Here is a 1,425-nt window from a genome sequence, read left to right on the forward strand (position 1 = left end):
TAACACTCTCTTCTATTATTATCATTACTATCATGACTATTATCATTATTACTGTTCTTATTATAATATTTGTATACACACACTCACAACACTCTCCTATCATCTCTATCATTACTATTATTATTACTGCTCTTATTATAATATTTGTATATACACACACTCAGTTCTCTCCAATAAATATAATAATTATTATTTTACTTACCCTCTTTCCCTCTTATTATCATCTATCATGACTATTATTATTATTACTGTTCTTATTATAATATTCGTATACACACACTCACAACACTCTCCTATCATCGTATCATCATTATTATTACTATTATCATTACTGCTCTTATTATAGTATTCGTATATACACACTCACAACTCATCCTACCATTATCATTAAAATTACAATCACAAAATAATGAAAGTTATTAAACTAAACCAAACTAAAACAGCACTCATTTTCCGTGCCATATCGAGCTACTACTTTATACCCATGGTGCACAGTAATTCCTAATTTCAAATTTGAGTTTTTCAAAGCTTTTTCGAAAAGCGTTAAAACATATAAAATTTATAAAATTTTACAATATCTATCAAATTCTCTCAAAATAGAAAAATTCTGTACTTTTTCATAGAAGTTCATGAAATTGAGCAAAATCCCTATAATTTTAGAACGACACTGAACTCATAAAGCTGAAACCATCAAGGCCAATTTCTTATTTACTAGAATAGAGGAGTCTTTGCAAGCATTATTTTTCATCCTATTTGCTGTTTCCAGTGCAATATTTCTGTTGCCTTTCTTTGCAATCTGAAGATGTTTGTGTCACTCTTGTTCCCGCTTGAGTTTCTTTTTCTTCTGCTGTTTCATTCAGTTTGCAGTAATTTCCACCTTTTTTATCAACTCTGTCCCATTTGCAGTTTCCATTGTTTTTGCAGTCAGCTGCCGTTTGTATTGCTTCGCATTCTTTGGCAGCATCATGCTGTTTTACGGCTGGTGGCTGTGCCGCGGATACGGTTGTCTGAATCTGCTGTATGTTTCCAGCTGCATTTATTGTTTCGGTTATGGCTTCTTCTGCCTGTTTCAGTTGCTTCAGTGCCGCTTTGCGTAGTTGCGCTTTGACCTCTCGGGATACGAGAGTTTCTGCCAGGCTGTCTAGTTCGCCTAGCCATGATATCTGTGAGTCGGCTGCTGCTCGGGCTGTTTTGTAGTTTGTTAACTTGACACAGATCGCGGCGGTTTTGTCGCCATTGCAGGCGCTGCCGGACAGCTGAGCTCCTAGGTATCCGTCGTTGCTGACCACTTTAATCAGCCTTCTTATGTTGTTTGCTGCCGTCGCTAGTTCTGCAGCCGTTACGACATGTCTTGTTCCTTTGCCACAGGTTTTCGCTATGCCTTGTAGGTCTGTGTCGCCCTGTTTGTTGCTGCTTGTTGTCCAA

General features: G+C 36.9%; 1 pseudogene across 1 annotated transcript in view; it reads right to left on the reverse strand.

The window, feature by feature from the left end:
• Window positions 1–679: 679 nt before the first annotated feature.
• Window positions 680–1,425, reverse strand: part of TEOVI_000200300:pseudogene — a 1,446-nt pseudogene continuing 700 nt past the window's right edge. Inside the window, 3 exon segments of the mRNA in view lie at window positions 680–754; window positions 756–1,421; window positions 1,424–1,425. The exon segment at window positions 1,424–1,425 is cut by the window's right edge and continues 700 nt beyond it. Coding sequence covers window positions 680–754; window positions 756–1,421; window positions 1,424–1,425 — 743 coding nt within the window.

Source organism: Trypanosoma equiperdum, assembly GCF_001457755.1.
Source record: "Trypanosoma equiperdum strain OVI genome assembly, contig: ctg_474, whole genome shotgun sequence".
NCBI classification, from domain to species: Eukaryota; Euglenozoa; class Kinetoplastea; order Trypanosomatida; family Trypanosomatidae; genus Trypanosoma; species Trypanosoma equiperdum.